The 24,047-nt window shown below is 39.2% G+C and overlaps 1 protein-coding gene and 1 pseudogene across 6 annotated transcripts in view; both read right to left on the bottom strand.

Moving 5' to 3' along the window:
- The window catches only part of SLC1A3 (solute carrier family 1 member 3), a 107,502-nt gene that overhangs the window by 9,628 nt on the left and 73,827 nt on the right, over positions 1–24,047 (bottom strand). For 5 of the 6 annotated variants that reach the window (XM_031964182.1, XM_003759929.4, XM_031964189.1 and 2 more), the window contains 4 exons: positions 22,087–22,291; positions 16,779–16,821; positions 6,396–6,688; positions 519–752 (listed from right to left, as the gene is read on the bottom strand). In XM_031964182.1, coding sequence (XP_031820042.1) covers positions 519–752; positions 6,396–6,688; positions 16,779–16,821; positions 22,087–22,291 — 775 coding nt within the window. The remainder of the gene's footprint in view (positions 1–518; positions 753–6,395; positions 6,689–16,778; positions 16,822–22,086; positions 22,292–24,047) is intronic. The other variant, XM_023496130.2, reaches the window with a different exon arrangement.
- LOC105749324 lies at positions 8,510–14,134 on the bottom strand (annotated as a pseudogene).

Below are 24,047 nucleotides of genomic sequence, written 5' to 3'. Positions count from 1 at the left end.
TATGTTCCTTTTGTTAGACTAAAATAATTTTTTTCTCTTTCTTTTTAATAAGTAATAGCTTACTGAGAAGGGGGATGTTTGAAAATTAAAGTGTTATAAAAAACAAAAAGGTGTTAATAAAATAACATAAAATGATATAATTAACAATCCCTTACATCTATATAATGTTTTTAAACATTTGCTGATAATAAATCATAATTTCATGACTCTCCCCCAGTTTAAGAAGTTTTTGTTTGTCTTTGGTTAGTCACCTTTATGTGACCATAATATAAAGGGTAGCTTTGAAACTAATGTTTAACAAGGTTTTGCAAGGGTGAATGTTGAAAAATTACGCAAGCATATGTTTTGAAAATAAAAAGCTTTAATTAAAAAAAAGAAACTAATCTTTAGTATTTATTACATTAAAAAAAAGTAAACTGTGAAATGGAATTTCATATTTTATACTGAATTCTCATTTTATGTTATGCCTCTCAGATCCTCATTTAGAATAGGAATGAGCCCAGTGATGGTCCATTTACCTGGAGGATGTCCCCAAAGCCGTGATAAGCGCCTGCAATAATCCTCCAATAAAAACCCAAGGATTTTTGCGAGTTACCAAGAAGTAGATTAGTGGGAGCACAATAACTGCATGAATGAGCAATCCGATGATGACAGTTATGGTGTACATAGCCAGCTGCCCACCAATCACTCCCATATCCTCCATCTCAACTATTTTTCCAGCAATCAAAAAGAGGATCCCAAGTGGAGCATACCTATATAGAAGGTGATAAATAATCAAACTCAGTTTACTTTTCCATGCAACAAGTCATTTAGAAAAACTTTGAACAATTAGATCATTTTAAGTATTATAAATATTTAAATCACTATAGAGTCCTATGAAGGAAGATGCTATCAGCATCTAGAGAAAGAACTTCTGAATAGAAGTATGTGTAGTATGGTTTTATTTACAGCTATATAATTAGTGTAAATGTAGCCTTCTTGAAGGTAGAGTGGGAGTTGAGTGTAGAGTGGGAGGGGAAAAAAGCTTAGAAGAAATCACAAAAAAATAGAGTAGCTCTGAAATTCAGGTTTAACAAGGTTTTGCAAGGGTTAATGTTAAAAAATTATTCATGCATATGTTTTGAAAATAAAAAAGCTTTAATTAAAAAAACTAATATTTAGTATTTATTACATTTAAAAAAAGTAAACTGTGAAATGAAAATTCATGTTTTATATTGATTACTCATTTTATATTGTGCTTTGTACATGAAAATATTTTTATTTTTATTTGTTATTTATATCAATAATATTTATTAAAGAAAATTTCATTTATTTTTTATTTAAATCAAAGGGAATATTTTAAAAATTTAAAAACCCTAATTCATTGAGTTTGTTTTCAAATAATATGATAATATGAATTTCTCAAGCTTTCTTATTGCCAGGTTTCTTTTCTGTATCTGATAAAACTCCTAAGTACCCTTTCTTTAAAATTTTTTTTTCTTTCCTCTTCATAGGAAACCCTTCATAGGAAGGGTTTCCTCACTTTCAGAATTTCTACAAGTCATCTTTCTTTCTCATAACCATTAATAAGAGGCAGCTCTCTCTTTTTTACTTTACCTGGGTAATGTCAAGTCCTTAATATATAAAGTCCACGACTTATAGAACTATTGAGCATAATTTGGAAAGCATTACTACACAGAAAGAATATGGGATATATTTATGGTTAAATCGAGAAAGTCTAATGTCAGCTTTACATTTTAGTTAATCTTGTGTGTGTGTTTATGATAGAGACAGACAGAGAGACAAGCAGAGACACAGAAAAAAAGAGAGAGGCAGAAAGAGGGACATTAACTCCACGGCTGGTGACTCGCCATGGTGGGGGTACACTGGGCTGGCCGGCTGCTGGATGGCAAGGCACTTACCGGGTTTGGATCTGCACTGGGGGAGAGTTTGCCATCTGCTTTGAGTCATTATTCTGGCTAACTAGAGGGAATGCAAGTGCTGTTGGTACTCTCACAAGTTTAACACCCCTGGGACAATGTCCCACTTTCCCCCAAACTAGTTATAACCTTGTCCTTCTGTAATGAAACACATATTTCAGGAGTCATGGCACTCCGGCTTTAAAAGTTTCTGAGAATTTTCCATTTTTTAAAGTGGTTGGATCTGGAGGATTTGACTATCACCAACTTAGAACACCTGCCAATCTACAACAAACACATCGTCTAATTCAATAAATAATAACCTTAAAGCCCTTATTGACCCCAATGTAGGCTTGTTCTTGCTGGCTCTGAGGGAAACAATGATTAATTGAAAAAAAGGATGGGCTGTTCTCCCTGTTGTTACTTGTGACCTTTGGGATCCCCACAGCACCAATGCCGGCCACAGTGTACAAAAACTGCTATCTCTGAAAGGACAGAATAAAATTGCCCACAAAAAGGGATCTATGGGGAACCTTGTAGGTTTCTTTGGGAAAGGACAAAAAAAAAATACATCCATGACTGCTGGCAACAGTCTTTTAAAAACACAGACCAGGAAATCACAGCAGTACCTGTTTTATGGAATTTAATAACAGTGCAGAATGTGTGGGCTAATATACAGCTGGAAAGGATAACCAGCCAGGACCATTCAGTATCACTGAATGAGCTTCATTCATCAAAGAGATGAAAGTTAGAGGGATTTTAATAATATGAAGATAAATGTTCACTTGTAGTGCCATAAGGATTTCAATGGGGCCTCCCATCTAGGGGCTCATGGGTTAGCCACTCCTGTGGAGCCAACATTCTGACTGGTCTTTGTGTCTAAAATCCATGTTCAGCTTGGACAAGCTCTTGAAAAATGGATTTTTCCTTCCTGGGCTCTGAAGGCTTTGGGGGCAGAGAAGACAAAAGGCATTTCCAACAGTAGAGGCAGCTGAAGGCTTTCTTTAGAAAAAAAATGTCTGTCCATCTTAGGTGCCAAGGAGAACTTTGGGGAGTCACTCATTTATGTAAGAAAGAAATGAAACAAAAGCAGCTCCCACAACTCTATGCCTTTAAATAGTCTTGCCTTTTCTGGGGAGAGTCTGATCCAAACCAATACAATTCAATAAATATTTATTAAGCACCCACTAGGTGCAAGGAACTGCACTAGGTATTAAATAGAAAAAGTTTCTGTTCTTAAAGAATTAACGTTTTCCTGGGGGCTGCAGCATATCTACTAATATCCCTCTTTCTCTATATGTATATATGCATCCACATATATACATAATACACATCCACAATGGATGAACACACACAGTTATATAGACATACAACAAATACACTTATTTATGTATACCTCTATCTTTCTCCCTTTTTCTTGCTCCTCTATATGAGAAGGCAAGAGAAACTGCTAATAGTTAAGGAGATTCAGGTAAGGCCTTTATAGACCCTTTTATTATTCATCTTTGTACCTCTACAAAGCCTAGCACAGTACCTTGGATAAAGTGGGGCCCTCATTAAGTGTCTGCTGAAGTTCTGAAGGCAAATGTTACCTTCTGGGTGGAGTCTTTGTCCCTGTTTCCTGACACTAAGATTGTTAAAAATAATTTTTGCAATAAATTGTCTGTTGGCATTTAAAATTACTTCTTAGGAATGTTCCACTTATACAGCCAAGCTACCATTGGCTTTGGTATCTAGGGCTGAACTTGAGCTGAGACACCTGTGACTGATCCATGGAAGCCAAAGAAATGATGCTTCATTTTAGGGGATATGTCCCATTTCTGCCACACATTACATAGGAAAGTGCCTCTTGTTCTCTAGGACTGAGAGACTATAAAAACAACATCCTTAGACACCTTTTTGAAGCTGGGTATAGAGACCTGACCCCATCTATCTTTAATGGGAAAAAAAGTGCTAGAAGGATTCTTCCTGGACTAGTTCTTTCCAAAGTGTCACTGTATCTCACCTGGTAGTCAGTGATTTTTTCCTCTAGAGGGTATGCAGTATGTGTGTGTGTTCTGGATTCAGCTTCTGGGGTTTTGCATTGCTAAAAATAAGTTTCCCTTGTAGCTCTCTGCTTGTTCACATGTATTTATACATGTAGTAATGGTAGAAACTGGATTGGCAGCTGTTTGTTAGAGCTAAATTCAATTTAATCAGCACCTGAAAGTATGCCCTGAGTGTTTCTCTGTGTTTGGTAATGACCCCCCTCAAGAACTTAAAATAGAAGAAATTTCAGTTTCCCAGATTTGGTATCCTTTTTTAGTTGTATTAAAAAAAATTAAACTTGGGGGAAATAAGCCTTCACTGGTCCTGGAGAAGGCATTTAATTCTATTAAAAAATAAACATGTAAACATAAATAAGGAAACTTATTTGTTGTTCCATCATTTTAGTTGTGTTCAACCCTACTTAGGTTTTCTTGGCAAAGATAGTAGAGTGATTTGACATTTTCTGAAGAAACTGAGGTAAACAGGGTGAAGTAACTTGCCTAGGCTCATTTTCAAGAAATCTTTGGAACTGAAGAATTCAAAAAAGAAAAAGAAAAACAAACAAAAAGAAAGAAAAAGAAAAACAAACAAACAAACAAAAAAAAAAACTGAAGGATTCTATGAAATTCCCATGGGACTAGCAAAAGTCACCATCCTACTTAGTTCAGATTACAGCAATTAACAAACACTAGAAGCTCCAGTGAACTATTTTTTTCAAGGTGCTTCTCCTGGATGCAGATATTAAGGAATCAAAGTAGATTAGGGTATTAGTTAGGAGCATTCCCTTGTTCAGCCAGATAAGGTGACAGGTGGTCAGTCTTTGGTAGGGACCGCGTACCTTCTAGAGAGTGTGGACATGAGAGGATCAGGGAACACCTACCTAATATGCCTTCAAAGACTCAGATGATGTGGATAAGATATTTGGCTCAGGCTGTTGTGGGTTAGAATCACATTATTGTGTTGGGCCTATCTAGAAAGGGTCAATTACAGATCCCTTTTTTAGAGAGAACCAGAGAAAACTGGGACAAGTATAAAGAGCAGAAACTTAAGGATGGCCTAAGGTGGAGAGAGAAGGGAAAGAAAAGGGATTTTTTTTCTAGGGACAGAGGCACATTATATTTGCACTCACTCTTACTTAAACAGCCAGTATACTGGTATATGTTTAACAAATGATTGGAGAAAAACAATTTTTTTTATCCATGTCACATTTTCAAGGTTAATCAGCATTATAGACATTTTCTCTATTGTTTTCTTAAGTCTAGATAATCAAAAAAATACTATATCAAGCTCTGATTTGTAACATTGGCAGATTTTTGAAGCATAAATTCTAACATTTGAAATGTAACAATAGGCTCTCAGGACCCAGTTTGAGCTAACTCCAGCAAGCTCCTGCAAGTTAATGCTCAAGAAGAGAGGTACATTTTTGGCTTCAGTTTTCATAGCTCCGCTTCAGAAAGACAAAGATATGACTTCCCAGTTCAAGAAGTAGTAGCTTTGGAGAGGCAAAATCATGTGATGGTATGTTGAAAACTTTTGAATCTGACTTCTGGAAGTCTACTGAGAGTATCCCTAAAGCTAGAGAAGTGGTAGCAAAAAAAAAAGAATCTGTATTTTACTCTCCAGCATTACTATGTGCTATTCAAATGGTGCAGCCTCTTGGAAATGAGTGTTGCCTTCCTAAAACCACCAAATTTATTTCTTTTGGGGAAGGAATGTAAACTCTTAAGGTCATACCATAAGATTTATATATTCCAGGTGGCTGGATGGCTCAGTAAATAGAGAACTGGGTCAAATCCAATTTCAGGCATTGAGTACTTAAGAAATCCCTGGAAGTCTCTTAGCCAATGTCTGCCTCAGTTTCCTCAACTGTAAAATTGGGATAACATTTACCTCTCAAAGTGTGAGATCAAATGAGATATTATTTGTAAAGTCTATAGTATAATACCTGGCACAGAGTAGGTTCCTAAGAATGAAATTCAGCAGAAAATTGTGAGTTGTCACGTCAAGTCACATTAATTTATAAGGCTAAATCTAAGGATGATGTTCTAAGGCTAGAGAACTTTACAGATCACTAAGATGATGATGGGACTTATCAGAATGGCAGGACTGCATCCACTGTTTGCAGATTATTTTGTGAGCAGATTCTTTTTTGTGATTTCTGAACTTGCTGTGGGATGAAAGAATTATTAGGAGACATCTCTGTTATGTACTGCTTTCTCAAGTGCTTGCTTGGATATTGAGTTCCCTTTTACCCATATCTGTGGAGGTCTAGACAAGAGCTATAGGCTGAGCGCTCCCAGAGGAAATTCTGAATTGGGAGGGAGTGGGGCAAATAAGCCAAAGACAGAAACTGGGTAAGATGTTGGGTTATAGAGTCACAGACTCCAACAGTAAAAACAAATAAAATTCCCCAAATAAAATCCAAATATATATACCAAATATACAGATAGAGGAAATGGAGGTACCTACCACATGATCACAGCTACCAGTCTCATAATAGCCTCATTGAGGCAATCAAAGAAATCTTTCAGGGCTTGCCCTTGCTCCTTCATATTTCCAATCACCAATCCAAAACACATTGAGAAGACGACCAGCCCCAGTGCATTCACTCCATTCACAGCCCCTGGAACTGGGACCATTTCCTCCTTTATACGGGTGAGGGTTTCCATGGCCTCTGAAACATTGCTTATCACAGAAGCTAAAAGTGTTTCATTGGGCGCAAGAGGCACCTTAAAGGTTTTCTTCTCATAGTTGGTCTTAAACTGAAACGATAAAAGAAAGCAAAAAAAGGTTATGAACAAGAGGAATTGTTTCATTGGGAAAGATAAGCACCTTGGAACTTTTCTTCTCCTAGTTAGTCTTAAACTAAAATAATAAAAGAAAGCAAAAAAAGGTTATAAACAAGAGGAATTGTTTCAGTGGGAAAGATAGGCACCTTGAAATTTTTCTTCTCATAGCTAGTCTTAAAAAACTAAAACAATAAAAGAAAGCAAAAAAAAAGTTATAAAAAAGAGGAATTGTTTCACTGGGAAAGATAGGCACCTTGAAACTTTTCTTCTCATAGTCTTAAACTAAAATAATAAAAGAAAACCAAAAACATTATAAACAAAAGGAATTGTTTCATTGGGAAAGATAGGCACCTTGAAGCTTTTCTTTTCATAGTTTGTTTTAAAAAATAAAAGAAAGCAAAACAGAAAAAATAAAGAGTAAGGGTACCATTCTTACATTAGAAAATACTTCTAAGTTCAGTCTGTTCTCTATAACTTTCTTAAATCTAAGTAATTAGCAAAATAATAAATCAAATCCTGAATTGGAGGGTTTATAGATTTCTGAAATATGAATATGCTAGAAATTTACCAGTTGGCTGGTGAACTTATTGGAGCTGGTTCTAGCACACTCCTTCCTATTAGGTAACTGGAAGTTTTCCAGAGATTCTAAAACTCCCTCACTCCCAAACAAAACCTAACAGAAATTCCTATTTGTATACTCTATCTTCAGATACTCCCCCGAAGCAGTTTAGAGCATAGCTATAATTTAGGGAATGTTAGACCAAGAAGTTAAAAGGTTTAGAGCTAGGAAATGTAAGAAATCAGTTCATTCAACTTCAATGTTTTATGGGAAGGAAACAAGAAGATTCTCCAAATATCATGTTTATTAATTAGTAGAGCCAGAATTTAAACACAGGGCTTTGGTTTTAAATCTAAGTTCTTTTGTAGCTACATCAAAATTGCCTCCCAACAGAAGCAGTGTCTCCTTAGGGCAGAGAGGAAGGGGGAACAGAGACAAAGGGAAGAACACCAGTGAGTTCACTCTCTTACATTTTTTTCATGCTAAATGGGCCACTGAGGCAGGAGAAACAGGACAAGAAAAGATTAAGATGTGGGAGTCTGGGAAGTATTAAGAGACTTTCCTTGCTTCTTTCTTCTGATGGGACTTATGCAAAGAAAATGATTCAAATGTCTAAAGCCTTTGACTCAAAAAATCCCACTCTTAGGCATACATACCAAGGAAGAATAGAAAAAAAAAAGGCTCCACATAGACCAAATTATTTATAGCAATATGTTTTGTAGTATCAAAGCCACAAAAACAAAGTAGATGTCCATCAATTGAGGAATGGCTAAAAAAAGATGTGGCACAAGAATAGAATTTTACAAGGCCATAAGAAATGACGAACGTAAGTGTAATGGGGTGCCAGGAGGACTGGTCAGTGAGGATACAAGCCTTTGTTACCTAAAGAATTCACCCCCAGAGAAGCCTGTGAAGATTTGCATGAGCAACAAGCAGGCAAGTTGCCTCTCCCAGGATAAGGTGATGACCTGATCTCATCCCCCGTGCTACTAATCTGGATACTCGCCTCCTTCAGCTTCCTCCCCTCCTCCCCCCATGGTCTGTAGGGCTGGACGACGGAAGACTAAAATCCACCTCAAGCTTTCCTTTATAGAAAACAGCCTGGACTTGGTGGCTCTATTTGAAGAGAATTCCCTGCAACAAGATGACCCTTCTCTCGGCACTCCCTCCTCCACTTTCCAACTTCCTTTTGGTGCTGCATCCCCTGTGTTTAGTGCAATACTCAGCACCCAGCAGGCACTTAATGATATTTATTGATTTGAATTGGCACATATACACGAATACAGCAATGTAAATAGGAAGAACAGCAACAAAACGCAAATGAAAATTTCAATAAAATATCATCAAACATGGTCCTGGAGATGAGTGAGGAAAGTGCATCTTCTTTTCTTCTTTATAAAAATGGTGAGGTGAGGGGACATGAAATACTACATATACATATACATTAGTTTATATTAAGTAGTTTTGCAGACCTGCATCCCCCCTCCAGCTTTTAAAAAATGATGCTACAAAGAATGGCTCTTTGGAAATAGTAGGAGGAGTGATAAAATTGGAAATTAAGGTGCTAGAAAATCAAAACATATCAATTCAAGTAAAGTTCCTCATGCACCATACAGGTATGGTGATTGGTCCTGAGGCAAGGACAAGTCTGAAGAGTCTCTATGTAATTGCTGCCTCAGTGGCACATTTGTTAGCCTGTCAGTTGAGCCAATCCAAGCTTGATTGGCACTTTCACACACCCACTTAGCTTTTTTTAAATCCAGGGAACGACATATTTTTTAAAATTCTGAACCGTGAAACTAGGCCTCCTAAAACAATAAGAAATTTTGATGACTCAAAATCAAAACCCCCTAGAAAGATTCAGACACTCTTGGCTTTGTGGAATCATTCCACAGCTCATGTTAAAATAATAGAAACTGAAGTTAAGGCTGTACTTCTACTTAAATAAATAAATCTCCCCCAATTAACATCCTGTGTATGGAGCCAAATCAAACATTTGTATAAACCTTTTCTACAGAGATGAGGAAGCATAAGCAAAGACATCTTCTGATTTTGCCTCGGCAGAGTATTCTGCTATTGACCTATGGTTTCAAAGCCCTTGAGAGTTCCAGCTTAACCCTGAGAGTGAAGGTCAAAAAAGAAGGCTTGTCATTAAGTGCATATTTCTGTAAGGAAAGTAGAGGAAGGAGAACAAAACTACTGAGGTACAAAAGCATGGCACTTTGGAATGACATTCATACTCAGGAGCCACAGGGATCTCCTGGTGTTGGTTATAATTTGTACATTTCCCAAAAGATTAGCTTAACTTTACAAATGGGAGGAATCAACTTGACTCCCTCCAAACCCAGGGGAAATAAAAGAGAATTATATATTTGCCTACATTTTCCTGGTTTGGGGATTAATTAGCCCAAACTAATAACAAAAATACCTGAAAAGGATGTATTATTCATTTGAATAGAGATATGGTTTTGAATTCTAATTGTTAAATGGAGTAGTAGCAAATACTATACAACTATTCCCTGACATATAGTAATCCATATGGACTTCATAAAGCAGGAAATGAATTCTCCATGAATTACCTAGATAACCAAGGCTATGTAATTTTGAGCTTCTCTATGATCTCTCAATTCTATCAGATCAAAATACCATATATTTGAGAACCCTGAGGTACCCCAAGGGGCTGCCCTGAACTGGCAGTGCAGGGCTTGGGGATGAACAATCTTTACATCTAAAGAGCCCACAACTCAAAGTCAGGAAAAAATTCCTTCTATTATTAATCCCACAAGGTGGAAGTTCTATATCAAGTTACCATCCATCAGTGGGAACTGGACCTTATGTAACAGTGAAACCCCAGTAATATATTTTTTCGTAGTTTTGACTTTTGAAAACATCTGTTTTCTTGGCAGCTCACACTTATCCAGCTGCTTGCTGGCTATTTTAGAAAATAAAAATTCAAAATCAGTAACAGAGATTACTACCAAGCATAGAGAAAAATTATATGGGGCATCAGTTTTTTAAAAAATATATATCAATAAACAGAATACACAGAAACCTTGGTTTCCTGATTCAGCATTCTTGCTATGGACCATTCCCCATTGTTATAAAAAAGCCTCTCTACTTGTGATGAAAGGTGAAATTTTTATCAACAGTACTATCAACAGCATTATAACTAGGAATTTTGGCACCTAGGGCAAAGTCAATTAAACATGGGTTAAGGGTTGGCAATCCAACAAATGAAAAAAAACTATCATAGGAAAATAGATACTTTCAGGTATTAGTTACATTGCACTCTGACAGTTTACCAGAACCATAGCTCTGTGTCTTTCATTGACAACAAAACTTAATACTTATTTCTATAGAAGGAATGTTTGGGGCTTATTCTACAGAAACTCGCACTCAGCAAACCCGAAGAAGTCAACAGTGCAGTCAAGGTCGTCGACCTCCCGGCAGAGCAGCATTAACTCTTTCACCATCTCCTTCACTCGACGTTTGTTCACCCGTCTTTTGAGGACCTGCTGGATAAAGGTATCTCTCTGCTCGGCATTAAGCAGAGGCGAGGGAAAGCCCTGTAGCTGCATCACCTCCTTGATCCACTCGCTAAGGCAGCTGAAACAGTTTTTGTTGAGGGCAAAGATGACATCCGCAAAGGCATCCAGGAGGCTGCGGGAGACCTGACCACTGACGACCTCGAGCACAGTCTGCAGCAGCACTTTGCCATGCTCGTGGACCACCTGCCTGATGGATGGGATCTCACACTGGGGCAGCAATTCTGCAAAGAAGCCACAGGAGGCCTTGACTGTCGGGGCCTCGGGAAACTTGAGTGCCAGCAGACCACACTCGAACATAGCCTTGACATCCAGGCTGTCAGACAGGAAGAGGTCGGGCTTCTGCTTCAGGACCTGGGCCAGGAGTTGCATAAATGAATCAACATCACGATGATTCTTGGGCCCTTGCTGGAAGTGGGTGAGTGTGATAGAGGTGACGAAGAAGAAGAGGTCCTTGATAGGAGGAAAGTGGGCTGGTTCGTGGGCAAAGATGCGTACCAGCTGGCGAGTGAGATTGAGGGCAGAGGCCTGAGGAGCTGCGTTGAACATCTGTCTCAGCATCTCACAGAGCTGGGGGATCATGGGTGCAAAGTCATCCAGCAAGGTCTTGATGGATTTCTCCAAGATAGTGCACACGGCCTCTACCACCTGGGCATCATTTAACCACTTGCTCAGCACCTTCTGGATGAGCTGGAAAACTTGCTGCAGCACAGTCTCCACCGGGTTGCTTTTCTGGGGTACGGGCAGCTTACTGAACTGGGAGCATTCGCTCTGGTCCTCGTGGTGACTGATGTCCAGTGTAGAGAGGAGGTTTGAGATGAGCCCCAGGATGTGGATGATGGCCAGCTTGTTAGCCGGGCTGGTCATTTCCTCAGCCAGCCTCCCCAGCTGATGGATGAAGGGTGTGACCAGCGAGTGGAGGTTTTTCAGACTCTCTTCCACTTGCAAGGAGGACAGCAGAAAACCAAGGGCTTGCATCAGCCACATGCACTGACCCGTCTTGTGAACCTGCTTCATCAGCACCTCCTGGGACACGGCGACAATGTCGGCGGCAAACGGAGGCAGCTCATTCTTGCACTCCCGGCAGATCTTCTTGAGGGTGGACACAGAAGACACGGAGAGGGCCGGATTGGCCAGTGAGTGCAGCACCAGGGGCAGGACGCCGTTGATCATGCCCGGGTGGTCGGCCAGCCACTCCGACAGGGCCCCGATGGTGAACATGACGGTGTCGGCCAGGTGCACGTTGCTGATGCTGATGCGGGGGATGAGGTCCACGAGCCCCGGGACCGCCTCCGAGTGATTGACGTCGATGGTCTCTGCAATGGACTGGAACCCATAGAGCAGAGCCTCCGTGTGCTGCCAGGCGCAGGGCTGCTGGGGGTTGGTGAGCAGGCGGCCCAGCTTGTCATAGAGGCTATTCAGCATCTCTGCCCCTAGCAGCTCGTACATGTTCACGAGGGTGTCCGAAATGTCCACTCTGTAGATCCGGAACTGCTCCTTCTCATCCGAGGACCAGAAGCTGTACTCTTCATCAGCCGGAAACTGGGCCTTATAAAGGAGCACGTCCACCAGGTGGAAGTAGACCGGGCGGTACAGCTGCTGGCACACGGCCTGCTTCTCTGCCTCCAGGGACAGGATGTCGTCCTGCAGGGTGTACCAGAAGGTGAGCGTCATGGAGCTGGTGATCTCGTTGACCACCATCGAGTGGCCGGGGATGCCCGTGCAGAACATGATCATGTTGACCAAGGCCAAGAAGCTCTGCCAGTGCTCCATCTGGTCCAGCAGGGCTCTCGAGTGGTTCTCCCCCAAGGCCACGGCGACTCTGCAGATGCCGTGGGACGTCTCCAGGTCGCCGTTCTGCACCGCCTCCTGGAGCTGCTCCTGCAGCCCCAGCACCAGGGGGACCAGCTTGAGCAGCGAGGCCACGTACCTCTGCGAGTCGGGCTGCGAGATGGCGCTGACGATGGCCTCCACGCTGCAGTCGAAGAGGTCGGGGTCTCCGAGGGCCTCGAAGGCGGCCTGCATCAGCAGCTCGCAGTCCAGCAGCGGCACCTCCAGGGGCACCCAGCTGCAGAAGCACTTGAGCGCCTTCTGCTTGACGGCGCCGGGCAGCTGGGGCTGCAGCAGCAGCCGCTCCAGCAGCGGGAAGACGGCCCGGTACTCCTGCGCCAGCATGGCCCGCACCAGGCCCTGGCGCTCGGGCGGCAGCCGGCTCGTCTCCAGCTCCTCGGGAAGCACGATCAGCAGCTCCAGCAGGGCCAAGCAGCGGTCCTGCCACTCGCCGGCCGCGTCCTCGGCCCGAAGCAGGGCCACCATGTCTGCCACGGCCGAGGGCCACGCGTCCGGCAGCATGCTCAGGGCCAGCGAGGCCAGCGTCACGCACAGCCGCGTCAGCACCATCTTGGGGCCGCCGGCGAAGCGGCCGATGTGCGCCACCAGCTGGGCCTTCAGCGGCTCGTACTGGTCGGCGGGGATGTCGCCCCAGTGGCGGGAGACCCTGAGGTACAGGGAGCTGGCGCCGAAGTACTGGCTCTCGGGCGCCTTGTCGGGCTGCAGCAGCTGCCGGCTGAAGCGCCAGGCCTGAGGGGAGAGCTGGGCCTGCACCAGCCACTCCTGGGCCACGTTCTTTTTCTCGATGTCGGGCTCATAGTAGAGCAGGTTTAGGGCCTTCTCCACGTTCTCCACCGTGAAGTCCGGCGCCGGAGGCGGCGGCTCGCTGGGGCAGAGGTCGGGCCCGGCGCCGGGGCCCCCGGACCGCTCCTCCCGCCGCTCCATCCCGAACCGACGGAGCGGGGCGGCCGGCCGGCCTTTATAGCCCTCCGGGCAGCCGGAGGCGGGGCCAGAGCGGGTATGGCGGGAGCGCGCACCAGTGCGGGCGCCTCCGCCCCGGCAACGGCCGCCCCCGCCTCACTACCGCTTCTGGCTCCGCGCCGCGGCCCTCCCGCGCTCCCGCCCTCCCGCGCTCCGAACCTCCCGGTCCGTCCGCCCCAACTTTGCCCTCCGTGAGGTGGCGTGGAAGGCGGGAGAAGCCGGGCAAGCCGGCTGGCTGTGGCGCAAGTAAATGCGAGCTCCCCTCCAGCTGCCAGGAGGCTGAGACTCCCGAAAACGCAACTGGCGGTTCCGTCCCAGTCTCTGCGTCCAGTTATTTTCTAAAACAATGATGATGGCTTCTTGTCTTCCAAGTCCGTGGGAGATAGTCTTCTGCACCACCCTGCGAAACCTTGCGCGCCAAAGTTTTCTTCTTCATTCCCTCCCCCGGGCAGCAAGACCGATGTCCCTCAAACGTGTCCGCACTGACGTGTGTGTGTGATTAAAAAATTATATTAAAGTTACATTGTATATGTATTTTTATATTTTATATATGTGTATATACATAAAATTTAATAATTATTTTATATTATATTAAAATTAAATTTTATATGTATTTTTATATTTTATATATGTGTATATTTATAAAATTTAATAATTATATTATATTAAAATTACATTTTATATGTATTTTTATATTTTATATATGTGTATATATGTATATATAAAATTTAAAAATTATATTATATTAAAATTATATTTTATATATATTTTTATATTGTATATATGTGTATATATGTATATATGTGTATATATATAAAATTTAAAAATTATATTATATTAAAATTATATTTTATATATATTTTTATATCGTATATATGTGTATGTGTGTATATATAAAATTTAAAAATTATATTATATTAAAATTATATTTTATATATATTTTTATATCGTATATATGTGTATGTGTGTATATATAAAATTTAAAAATTATATTATATTAAAATTATATTTTATATATATTTTTATATCGGTATATATGTGTATGTGTGTATATATAAAATTTAAAAATTATATTATATTAAAATTATATTTTATATATATTTTTATATTGTATATATGTGTATGTGTGTATATATAAAATTTAAAAATTATATTATATTCAAATTATATTTTATATATATTTTATATTGTATATATATGTGTATATATGTATGTATGTGTGTATATATATAAAATTTTAAAATTATATTATTATATTATATTAAAGTTATATTTTATATATAATGTAAATATGTATATATACATACATTTGTTTCCCTTGCTAGCATTCTAAATTGGATCCAGCTACATCTTTCCCAACACTAAAGTGCTTGCTGTAGTTTCATGCTCACACTTTTTTGAAGTGGTCACTTTTTTTAATGTTTCTCTCACATATCTCCCTTATTAGACTCTAAGTTCCGTGAGGTGACCATTTCTTCATTCAGCAGGTATTTATTTAGAACTCAAGCAGTAAGCACTGTGCTATGCAATGAAATACCGCCCCCTCCAAAAAAAATAGTCCCAGCCCCCGGACTTGTATTTTATTGCAAAGAGTCACATGAACGTGGGTAATTAAATACAAACCATGTAGAAAATAAATTAAATGCAGAGGAGGATAAAACTTTTGATTCTGAGAAGTAGAAGTAAGTGGAAATACATTCCAGGCAATGGAATCAACCCGCACAAAATTATGGAGATGGGAATGGAATGATGATTTTAAGGAATGGTATGGAGATTACTTCAGTTGGAATGTTTAGTGCATGAAGCAGAGGGATGTAAAATAAGTCTAGAAAGATGGGAATGAAGTAGGCAGTAGAGGGGTTTAAACCCCGCCCCCCCAAAGAGGCATTAGTATTTTATCCTACATTCAAGAGACCTGTCAAGAGAGACCATATCTACTTTAATGGTGAATTAAGTCACCTATTTTAGTTCTTTCATTTTCCTGTAGGGATAACAGGAAATGTTCTCATTCATTTCAGGGAAACTAGACATTTGCTTTCTCTCTGCTGCAGCTGCAAGGTGTTCCTGCCACCCTGAAGTTTTCCTGGCATGATAGTACTTTTTTTAAAATAGCATTTTATTTTTCTCCCCAGTTACATATGGTATAGTGCCATTCTATCCTTGGAATCGCTAGGGCTCTAAATTTCCTTTAAATTCTCTATTGCTTGTAAGCTACTACAGAAGCCTAGAAAGCCCTCAAAAGCATATTATTGTTGTTGTGGAATAATTTTTTAGTCAGGTTCATTTCTTCATGATCTTATTTGGTATTTTCTTGTTGCAAAAGTACTGGAATATTTAGCCATTTCCTTTTCCACAAGAGTATCTTAGAACTCTTTCTTTCTTTCTTTCTTTCTTTCTTTCTTTCTTTCTTTCTTTCTTTCTTTCTTTCTTTCTTTCTTTTTCTTTCTTCTTCTTCCTTCCTTCCTTCCTTCCTTTCTCCTTCCTTCCTTCCTTCCTTCCTAACTTTCTTCCTTCCTAACTTTCTTCCTTCCTAACTTCCTTCCTTTCTAACTTCCTTCCTTCCTTCCTTCCTTCCTTCCTTCCTTCCTTCCTTCCTTCCTTCCTTCCTTCCTTCCTTCCTCTTCTTTCTCTTTCTCTCTTTTTCTTTATCTCTCTCTCTCTCTCATTATGGTGGAAACAGGATGAAGAACTGGCCTCTGACTTAGGAAGTCATGAATACAAATCCCCCCTTTGACACATAACGACTTTTGATCCTGGGCAAATCAGCTTCTCTAATTCTAATGTCCCAGACAACTTGCAAAAACTTATAACAATTGAAGATCAGCATTGGGAGAGGGAGCTTTATGACCAAGAATTCTCTAAATAAATAAAGGCAGGTCCCATAGCAACAACAATAGAAAAAAATCTCTTGTTGAATGGTGTTTTTGTTTTAGAGATCCTGGCTGCCCTTACTGTACCCATAAAAGAATAGCAAGTGGGCTCTGACTCAGCTTCTCTCTTTCTGGGTAACTCTCCACCATCTGCTATAATGGGAGATTTGTTCATTTCGTTAGCACTTGGTATGGCTTCTTGGCCATGATGCTTTTTTGGCTATGATGCTGATTAGAGGAACTTTATAAGTAAAAAGAAATAGCCATTAGGTTTTTACCTGTTTAAAGCAGGCTTCCACCAGATTGGGAGGGAACATATTCCTGTGAAGAGAGAAAGGAAATCATTGGGAGAATATTCTGAATAAATTCAGTTATGTCCCTTTCCCACCAAAGCTTTACCTTTTCAAAGGTGAAGGTTTATTTGATTTATGCCAGGCATTTGGCTGGGGCTGGGAGAGCACTGGTGGGGCAGGGGGTCATATCTATGCAACAAAGTTTTAAGTGCTTTTTATGTGCAAAACACTGTGCTAGATGCTAAAAGGGATTGAATTTAGTTAAGATAGCTCAAGGAGCTTACAGTTTAATAAGAGGATAAGATACCAAAATAAATGATAGCTGTAATGTGCAATTATATGATGACAGCATTAGAAAGTTATAAAGAAAGAGATATTTGAGCAACAGATTGACAGACTTAAAGTGGAAGGGACAGACACTATTAATCCACAGATAGAAAATGGAGACCCAGAATTTTACTGGAATGTAGTATATACCTAGAGAAATAATAAGGCTGAAAAGATAGGTGCCATGAAGTGCTAGGGCATTGAATGCCCAGCAAAGAGAATGAAAACAGCTTCTGTGAGAAATAATATAGAACAGATGACATCTCAGTTGGATTTTAAGCCCTTTCCCATCCTTAAGAAGAGTTTGGTTAACTGAAGTATTAAATTAAATTAAATTTTGTATCATATTCTGTACTTCCTCCATGCATGAAGGAGGACTTGGGAGAAGGACAAATTGTTCTTAGACAAATTCCTTGTACAACTCTCAGAGCCTTGATTATCTCTTGGGCAAAATAATTTTGAAGGTCTTTTCCGGCTCTGATATCTATGATGTAAGAAATCTGTGAGAGGATGGAGGCTGCTATAAAGGATTTACTGTGCCATAATGTACTTTTAAAGGTTATGAACAGTAGTCTGAAATGGCCCTTTTTGATTTACCACCCAATCCACTGTGTCAGCATGAGTACCAGGCTCAGATCTCTGATCCCTTTTCAATGGCTATCACTGCTCTCAAAGTTACCATCTGTGCTAGCATTTCCATGAACACTCACAGCAAAACTGAGATGTAGGAGAGTCCAGGCTTAAAGTTTCAAGTGAAATGGCTTATTATGGGACTCACTAGGGGTAAAGGAGGAAGGAAAAAAAATTCAAAGTCTTAGCCTTGGGATAAAGTTCTATTATTAGTTCTGTTATTAGGTACATGAGCACGGAGAGTGCTGGCAGGTCAGCCTGTTTGGTTTTCCACAGGCAAACATAGCATGCTTTATAATTTTCCCGAAGGTTGCATTTGGTATCAGCCAAGAATGGTGAAATGGTCCATTTCTTACTCGTAAGGGGGATATGATGATATATTATTATGGTTATTATTATGTATAGTTTTCTTTTTTTAATATTTTAGTAATTACAATCTTTATTTTTAAGCAAATAGCTAATTAGTGTCAATCTTCCTCACTTCCACTTTTTTCTTTCTTTCTTTTTTATAACAGCTTTTTATTTTTTCCAAATAAATGCAGATAGTTTTCAACATTCACCTTTGCAGAATCTTGTTCCCAAATTTTTCTCCCTCCCTTCCCCTCTTCCCCTCTAGACAGCAAGGAATCCAATATAGGTTGGACATGTGTAGTTTTTAAAAATATATTTCCAAATTCATCATGCTACAAAAGAACAATTGGATCAAAAGAGAAAAAAGAGAAGCAGAAGACCAAAAAACAAAACAAAAAAAAAACAAACAAACAAACAAAAAAAACCCAAGCAAGCAAATAACAATAAAAAAGAAAAAAAATACTGTTTTTATCCACATTCAGTCTCTATAGTTTTCTCTAAATATGAATGGCTGTTTCCATTCCAAGTCTACTGAAATTGCCTTGAATTTCCCCATTTTTGAAAAAAGCCACATCCGTCACAGTTGATCTTCATATAATCTTGTTGCTGTGTACATTGTTCCCTTAGTTCTACTCACTTCACTTAGCGTCAGTTCATTTAAGCTTTTCTAGACTTTCCTGAAATCACCCTGCTTATTATTTCTTATAGAACAATAATTATATGTGGTATTCTAAAAATAATTAACTCGTATTTGGTTCAGTGGACTGTTAGATTTTGTGTCAGAGGTCCTTGAGTCCCCAATATGTTATATTTTCATTCTTTTTCTTTGGGAGACAGTTGGGTTTAAATGGCTTGCCTGGGGATCAAAAAGTAAGTATTAAGTGTCTGAGGCTGAATTTGAGTCCAGGGCCAGAAGTCTATCCTCTACACCATCCAACTGCCCCATATAATTTATTATCTGTGTGACCTTGGATAACACATTTAACCCCTCATGGCTTCAGGTTCCTCTGAGGTTGTAAAAGGAGAGGGTTGTACTAAGTGACTTCTAAAATCTTAAATTTGTGATCCTTCAATTAGAAAAGAATTCTAGAGAACTTTTGAAGACATTATTATTACGGTCAGGACATTTTGTGGTTATTGTTGTAACTTGTTGGAAGAAGGAGTTAGGGGATGACTGGGTTAGGGGATGACTGGTTCAGGACACATAGATGGTCTCACAAAGACTACATCAGTCACTTAGTTAAGCTGAATGACTTTCCCTGAATGCTTGGGCTTCTCTGGATGATAGACCAAATTCAGTCTCAATTTAGCCATTTAGTCACATGAAATTGGTCAGATTCAGAATAAGGTACCAGTTGTTGATTGATTCCAGGGGATGCCCATCACATCAGCACTAGTGATGAACTATAGATCAGGGAGTTCCAGAAAAAGGAACTTGAATAGGAAAGAGGGAAATTGTCTTCAAGGCTGTGCTGACACATCAGGGGCAGAGAGTATAGTGCCTCAGACCACATGGGCTCAGGAGGGGACCCCAGGGTCTAGGGAAAGGCAATAAATAAAAGGATGGACCACACTTTAGCTAAAGACAAGAACAATTTGTTACATCTGACCAGAGAATTTGCTTGGATAAATAGAAACTGGGTCATAAACTAGGCCTAGGACCTGAGACTATGGAGTCCACCAGGAACTGAAGCAGCTGTGAGAATTAATTCTTAGAGACCAGAAAATTCAGGAGAAATTTTTGTAGGTTAAGTAAGGGGACAGGGAAGTCTTATTTGATGGTGCTAGAGGGCCAACAGTAGGATCCCAACAAATCCACAGCTGAGGGGACTATGGGTGAAAGAGGCTACTTATAAATCTTAAAACCAAGGGCAGGAGATCCTATCTAGGACTTTAATACCTAGATCTAAACTGAGGAGTATATTATGTTTCTAAGCAACTTTGACTAACCAAATCTATCATGTTATGATAGAAATAGCATTGAATTTAGAGTTGGACTCAAATCCAGGATCTCCCAGGGCCTCACCTGTGTGACCATGGGCAAGGCAAGTCTATTAAGAGATGCCAAAAACATAGGTCCATGGGTCACTTTTAAATTTTTAATTAATTTAATATTTAACAAAATTTAACATAATGTTAATAGATGTTTTCCTGTTAATATTGGACCACAAGGATTCTTGTGTAGTTCTAGTGGCCATTAGCACTTATTTGAGTTTAATAAAATACTGGTTTATAGAATCACCGATCTAGATTTAGAAAAGACATTAGAGACGATATAGCTTCCTCTTTTTACAAATTAGGTAAGTGAGGAACAGATATGTCAAATGACTTGTCCAAAAAAGAAGTGGTAAAGTTGGAATTTAAACTTAGGTTTTCTGGTTCTAAATCCAGATCACTTTCCATTGGTCCATGATATTTCTTTAGTCCAATAAGAGAATAAAGAAATAAAGAGAATATCTTTGTACTTTGTACAAGACCAAGATGACTGAGACTTCTATATGTCTGTATTCTTTTTCTTCTTTAATGTCTAGGCTTCCATGTTGTATTTCATACAAAAAGCAAAGATATTTTGCTATTTTTTCAGGAAGCAGGTTAAAGGAATAGGGAAAAGATTCCATCCACTCTTAAAGGCAAAGCTGGGCATCCATTTTAAGAGGAAAGGTACCAGTAGTGGACACTGGGGAGTCAAGAACTTCACCTCACCAATGGTCAGATGCCAGACATGTCATCCCCTGACTTTATTGACCGATGAGGGTCATATGTAATTAGCAGATTATGTGTACACAGATACTACTGAAGTCCTAAAAAACTGCTATCTCCTAGGCATTCCTATTTTTTGTATTTTGTTTTTTGAATGTATTTTGTATTTTGGATCCCATATATGTATATTACTAATTTCCTTAGGTGAGTGCTTCCTTCAAAATTAAAACAAAGATCAATTTTAGCCTTGCCAAGATATCATAATCACAGATTCATATTTAGCAGAAAATTTATGGAGTTTCACTGTATAAATATGTAGCTAAAGTTGGAGGTCTTTTATGACCTGTCAGTATGGTAAAGATGAAACTCCTGGATATCCAAAAAGGGGCTTTATAGACCAATATGGGAAAGAACATGCTCCATAAATATAAGAAGGTTCATAGCTTTAGAACTTAAGTGGATCTTAGAATTCATCTAAGTCCAAGAATATTTAAACTTTATTTATTTATTTATTGTTTCATGGATCCCTTTGGCAGTCTGGTGAAGCCTGTGAATGTTTTTTGAGAATGATGTTTTAAATGCATAGGATTACAAAGGAAACTGTTTTGAATTATAGTTATATATGTGTATGTTTTTTGAGAATAATGTTTTCAAATGCATAGGATTACAAAGGAAACTTTTGAAATAGTTATATAAATATATGTGTAGATGCTTTTTGAGAATAATGTTTTTAAATAAAGGATTACAAAGGACTATTTTGAAATATAGTATATATAGTATATATATATATATATATATATATACTATATGTTATATATTTGATGTATATGTATTATATTTATATATATAAATATAATATATATATATATATATAATATATATATATATATATATATATATATATATATATATAATATATAAAACCATGCTCACTGACACAAAATTAGGAACTCCTGATCCTGTCCCAAGAAACTGTGCACATTAAGTAGCAAAACTGTAATTTGGAATGGGCTGATCCAACTGGGAGCCCCTTTAACTTGACTTATTCAATGCATCTTTATTTCAATTGGGGGAGGGCTGGTTTGGGTGAAGAGAAAGAGAAAGAATGACACATCAAAAAGATGTTTCCCATGAAAAATAGCATCTTGTAATCTTTCACACCAGCCCCGGAAGGATGCAGGCTTGGTTCCTGGGAAATGAGAAGTCTTGGGTGACTCAGCAGTGAGTCAGCACATTCCCACGGGGGTGGGGGGGTGGGGGGGGTGGGGGTGCTGCAGGGACATACCTGATCAAGTCAAGGAAGGCGTCTGTGGCTGTCACTTGTACAATTTTGCCTTCTCTGTGCATGTTCTCCTTTGAGCCTTTCCCAGGATGGACGATGATGACAATGATTATGCCAATCACCACAGCAATGATTGTGGTAGTCATGTAATAGACCACTGCTCTCATTCCCATCTTCCCTGAGGCCTTACTATCTAGGACAGCCATCCCTGGTAAAGGCAAACACAAGGAGATTGGTTTTAAAGCATCAATCAACTGAATGCTTCGGTGAGAAGATGATTAGTGACCTCCTTCACCCCATGGTTTCTTTGCTCCCCAGGATTGGGGCTTGGTTCAGATATGCTAGGAGGGTTTGGTTTCCCACCTAGTCAAAATATGGACAAAATGACCCAGTTATATTAGATCAGAATAGGTCAGCAGTTGTTGGATCAAAGAATGTACCGACCTTTTTTTCCTACCTGATAAGTAGATTCCACATCTCTGAAAGTAGACTAAATAAAAATTCAATTTTTAGTAGTGCTGGGCGGAGACAGGGAAAGTATAATGACATTCTTTCACAGGTATTTTTCACTAGGATTTGATGAAGGGAGGGTGTGTTTGTGAAAGCCTTATTAAATTCTTGGTAAAATGGTCTAGGTTTCCTTTTAGCACAATGTTGGGCTGATTTAGGCAGATTGAGTACTATTAACTTCTTTCAAAATGGGTACCACTCTATGTATAAACATTTTCTACATATTTTGAGCTTTTATTCCAATCACCTACTAACCTAACTGCAATGCAAATATATAGATAACCAGGTTTCAAATTTAATTCCCTCTGCCAGTCTTAACAATTTCAAATCTCTGCTACAGCTGACCTAGAAAAATATGTTCCATCAATTGGGTCTCCTCTCACTTCACCTTCTGGTTCCTAGTACACAATAATTAGAACTCTTTGCCACCCACTAAACTAATAAGAGCAAGATCACACTTTCTCTTTGGACCTCAGTTTTCTCATAAGGAGTTTCAATGAGATGATCTCTAAAGTTCTATATTGTAATATCCCCATAATTCTTAACTTTTACTCTCCCTAAATTTAACAGCAAGTTTGAAATAATCATAAATACTAAGGATTGAGTATTTGCATATATGTTCTATATGAAATTAAGGTATCAAAATATCTTTGATGGTTACTATCTAGAGAGAGGGACCATGATATGTTTTGTATAATGAGCAAATATAAAACAGTTGCTAATGTTTCCAGAATATTTTTGACATCATTGGTTGTCTTCTATCCATTCGCCCTTGTTCTTTTTTGTATCTGAGAGACCAAGAAAAATACCAGAAACACCTTTCTGTTCAACAGCATTTTCTTTTGTTTCCTAGGATCAATATATTAGAGCTAGACTAGCCTCACCCTCTCATTTTAGAGATGAGGTAAATTCTTGATTTTATATTTTGTGAATATTATCAAGATCTTGTGCTGTGCTAAAATATGGACACTTACAGAAACTACATCACAAAAAAATTGGCTGAAGAAAATATAGATACTTAGCTAGATAAAAAAAAATAAGGTAATAACTGTTTCCAGCCATTTTGCAGAGTTAGCATTTGAGAGATTTCATTTGTTTTGCTTGATCCAGAGATTATAGTACGAGATTCAGTGAGGCAAAACTGTGCTCAACAAAAGGAAACACTTCCATAAAAACTCAGGCTGTCCCATAGTAAAATGATTTATCTTGAGATGTAATAAGGTCCTTTTCCCTGGCAGGTCTTTTAGCAGAGGCTAACTGGGCCCTTCTTAGGGCCTCTGTAGATGACTTGGGTAAGCATTTTAATATAACTTCTGAAGTCCCTTTTACAATTTAATATTTAGGTATTATTTAGACTAAGTACTAAAAAAAAAAGGTTTAGAATAAATGTGATGAGTTGTCTATAAATCTACTCATTTGCCTCCCACAATTCTCACAATGAAACAAACAAAATT

This window comes from Sarcophilus harrisii, chromosome 1 (assembly GCF_902635505.1).
Source record: "Sarcophilus harrisii chromosome 1, mSarHar1.11, whole genome shotgun sequence".
Taxonomy (NCBI): Eukaryota; Metazoa; Chordata; class Mammalia; order Dasyuromorphia; family Dasyuridae; genus Sarcophilus; species Sarcophilus harrisii.
Note: the sequence above shows the minus strand (reverse complement) of the source record. Positions and strands in the feature narration are given on the sequence as shown.